This window comes from Ammospiza caudacuta, chromosome 6 (assembly GCF_027887145.1).
Source record: "Ammospiza caudacuta isolate bAmmCau1 chromosome 6, bAmmCau1.pri, whole genome shotgun sequence".
Lineage (NCBI taxonomy): Eukaryota > Metazoa > Chordata > Aves > Passeriformes > Passerellidae > Ammospiza > Ammospiza caudacuta.
The window spans coordinates 60,539,289-60,543,116 of record NC_080598.1 but is presented as its reverse complement, the minus strand read 5'-3'; the positions used below and the strand labels follow the sequence as shown (position 1 = coordinate 60,543,116).

General features: G+C 60.1%; 1 protein-coding gene across 1 annotated transcript; it reads right to left on the bottom strand.

Moving 5' to 3' along the window:
- Nucleotides 1-234: 234 nt before the first annotated feature.
- Nucleotides 235-3,294, bottom strand: SIX1 (SIX homeobox 1). The gene is made up of 2 exons (XM_058807070.1): nucleotides 2,567-3,294; nucleotides 235-1,576 (listed from the first exon to the last, which is right to left on the bottom strand). The coding sequence occupies exons 1-2, from the start codon at nucleotides 3,124-3,126 to the stop codon at nucleotides 1,288-1,290; spliced, it is 849 nt and encodes a 282-aa protein (XP_058663053.1). The 5' UTR covers nucleotides 3,127-3,294; the 3' UTR covers nucleotides 235-1,287.
- Between the last annotated feature and the right edge of the window lie 534 nt (nucleotides 3,295-3,828).

The window sequence follows — 3,828 nt, the reverse complement described above, 5'->3', positions numbered from 1 at the left end:
TGACAGGGAGAACCGGCAGCGGCGAGGCCCCGACGGGGCGGGCCGGGCGCTCCCTCCCGGCCGGGTGTCCTGCTCTCAGGGGGCACAGCGGGCTCCAAGGCTCCTCTGTCCCCGTCCTTGCTCCCTTACCGAGGCACCGGCTCCTCCTCAGCTCCGCTGCAGCCCGTGGGGAAGGGGCGAGGGCGGGCAGGGGGGCACGGGCTCGCCCCTGCAAAGAAAAGCGCAGCCTGGGTGTTCTGCCATCAGCGTTGTTTAATTTAGACTGTTTAGGTACAATAGAAAATAAACTCGAAAGCACATGCGATTTTTGGTAACAAATACTCGAGACAGGCAGCGCCATCCGCGGGCTCTCTGCAAGCCGGAGGGCGGGCACGGGCGGGAGAAGGCAGCGGGGAACCGGCGGGGCACTTTGGGAGGAAATGGCCGTCGATTTTATTATTACTATTATTATCCTAATTTTTAGCCGCATCGATGCGTTTCACCACCGAAGAGGAGAAAAGTGGGGGACGCGGGTCCACGGGAGCCCACTCAGTATCTGCCTCGCGCGGCCGCGGTCAGACACAGGCACTTGGTAAAACTCTAATACTGCAGCTTTTGATATTTTTTTTTCACTCCTTTTTCTTTCTTTTTTTTTTTTCTTTTTTTTTTTTTTTTTTGTATTTTTCTATTTTTTTTTAAATTTAAACTAGATCGAAATCTTTTTGGTAAGGCTAAATATGAAAAATGTAAACGTAACTTCCCCTCCCTCCTCCCATTCGGCCACAGGGCTCGGTGCAGCGTTTCTCTCCCTCTGTCCCCGTCCCAGCTCCTCGGGGACCGGGCCAGGCAGCAGCAGCAGGGATGTGCCGGCCGACCCTGCCCCACGGTGCCCGCGGCATTTGTTTGGGTACAATCGGATCCAGCAGGGATTGGGGTTTTTCTTTTTCTTTTTTTTTTTTTTTTTCCTTTCTTTTTTTTTTTTTTTTTTTTTTTTTTTTTTTTTTTTTTTTTTTTTTTTTGTAATTCCCGTTGGGACGATCTCGTTTGAACTCGAAGGGCTGATGACAGGTATTGCCGCTCTCTGCGTTTGGCTACGTGGAAAAAAACAATAATTAAAAAATCGTGGTGATAGTGGGAGACGCTGAGGGGGAACTGGAGCAAGAGCCGGTGTGGGGTTGTGTGAAAAGAGACGAGAGTCCCGTTAGCAATCAGCGGGTGACCTGTAAAACCGGGTGCTGTCCTCTGTGTACAACCCAGAGCCTCTGTCCCCGAGCAGAACCTCCTCTCCCGATCCTCCGGCGAGGCCCTTTAGGATCCCAGATCCACCAGGCTGGACGTGAGGGGTCCCAGCAGCGAGTCCTGGAGCTGGTGGCCTTGCAGGCTGTGCGGGGTCTGGGATGCGGCCAAGCCGCTCAGGGAATAGCCGGAGCTCCTGGCGTGGCTGAGGTTCCCCTGCAAGAGCAGGACCGAGTTCTGATCCGGGCTTTGGGGAGGAGAAAACTCTTCCTCGGAGCTGGACATGAGCGGTTTGCTCCCGTCCAGAGGCGAGAGTTGGTTCGGTTTGTTGGTGGCCGCGTTGTTGTTTTCCGTGTTCTCTCTGCGGAAAGACAAAAAGAAAAAATTAAATTTGTATAAATAATCGCAGGACGGGGATGTTAAGGCGGGCACGAGGCGGCGGGGATGGGCATTGTGCTAATGCCCACCGTAAATCCTTCGCGTTTAGTTCCAGCGTGGGAGCAGATGCTTCTCAAGGGGGGAAAAATAATCCTAATAATTTCATAACGGATCGTCCCTATTTCTTTTACTACTCCTACAAATAAACACACCAAACAGCCCGATAATTTAGGTGAGGAGGAGGAAGGGATTTTTTTTTTTGAGAGGCGGTTTTCCTTTCCTTTTAATTAAAAATGAAAGTGCGGCCCGGGGCCGAGCTGGGTGCGGGGTTTTCTCCAGGAGCCTCGGTGGCTGGAGGACATTCCCTCCGTGGCTCTCTGTCTCCCCGGGCCGAGCGGCCGCCTCGCACCGAGGCCACCGTGTCGCCTCCGGGGTGGCCTCGGTACGGGCGGCCTGGCCAGCGCCTCCTCATCCCGATCTCCCTCTTCTTCCCCCGCCTCTCCATCCCGGAGCTGCATCTCCCTCCTCCTCCGAGCTCCAGAGCTGCCCTGCCCGACCCCGGCCGCACAGGACCCGGCATCCCCGGCGCTCCCCGCATCGCTCCCGGCTCGCAAACAAAGGCGGCCGAGCGGCCTGGAACAGCACGGTGGGGGCTGCTTGCTGCCCCAGGGCAGGTGAGGACGAGTGAAAAACCCATTTGGAAGGGGAAAAGGCAACGCGGTTTACGAAAAAAAAAAAAAAAAAGAAAGAAAGAAAGAAAGAAAAAGAAAAGAAAAGCAAAGAAAAAAAAAAAAAAAGAAAGGAAAAAAGCGGGGGGGGGATTTGGGGAAGGGAAGGGAACCGTGTGTTTTCGTCGCTCCGATCCCATCCGGCTCCGCGTACTCGCCGCGCTCCCGGAGCAGCTCCCGGGGCTCCCAAACGCCCCCCGCACGGTGGAGCAGGGGAAAAGCGGGGATCGGAGGGTGGCACGTACCTTTCCTTCGCCTCCGCCGCTCGGTCCCGCTGCCTTCTGTTCTTGAACCAGTTGCTGACCTGGGTGGTGGTGAGGCCGGTGGCTTCCGCCAGCTCCCGCTTCTCCCGGGGGGACGGGTAGGGGTTGTGGGCGTACCATTCCCGCAGCACGCCCCGGGATTTCTCCTTGAAGCAGTAGCTGGTTTCCTCGCCGTCCCAGATGGTGCGGGGCAAAGGGAATTTTCGGCGGACGCGGTATTTGCCGACGGCGCCCAAGGGTCTGCCCCGCAGCTTCTCGGCTTCCACGTAGTGCGCCTTCAGCCAGAGCTGCTGCAGCTTGGGGTGGTTGTGGGGCGAGAACTGGTGGCTCTCCAGGATCTTGTAGAGCTCGCGGAAGTTGCCGCGGTGGAAGGCCACCACCGCCTTGGCCTTGAGGACGCTCTCGTTCTTGTGCAGGTGGTCGCAGGCCGGCAGCGACCAGAGGAAGCGGCCCAGCCTCTCCAGGTTCCCCCCTTGCTGCAGCACCTCGCACACGCAGGCGACCTGCTCCTGCGTGAAGCCAAACGACGGCAGCATCGACATGGCCGAGCGCGGCGGCGGCCGCAGGACGGCGAGGAGAAAGAGGAGGAGGAGGAGGACGACGACGAGGAGGAGGGACGGGCACCCCGCGGGAGCGCGGCGGCGGAGGGGCGCGGGGTAGGCGCCCGCCGGGCCCGGGCCCGGAGCCGATCCTGATCCCGATCCCGGTGCCGGTGCCGGTGCCGGCCCCAGAGCGGGGAGGCGCTGCGGCAGCCGAGGGCGGCGTGCGGGGCGAGCGGGGATGCTCGTCGCGGCGCCGGGGGGAACTTTGTCCCCGCTCCGCCGCCGCCGCGCTTAAAGCGCCCGAGCCCCCGCGCCGCGCTGATTGGGCACCCCCGGCCCGGCCCGGCCCAGCCCGGCCAGCCCAGCCCAGCCCAGCCCAGCCCGGCCCGGCCCGGCGGGCAGAGCCTCGGCACGGGCGGGCGGGGCCTGGCGGCGGGGACACGGCCCCGGACACGGCCCCGGCCGCGGCTGCGCGTCCCTCCCGCCGCCGCCTGTGCCGAGCGCCGCCGCCCCGGGCGCATCCCCGGGGAAGCCGCTGCCGCCCTCCGCTTGTCTTGCTTTCTTTTCTCCTTTCTTTCTTTCTTCCATCTTTTTTTTTTTTCCGCCCCAAAACTCCTGCCCCCCGCCCGCCCGCTGCCAAAGCAGCCCAAAGTATTTAATTACCTTCGAGCTGGGGATGAATAAATAATGCAATAACGCTTT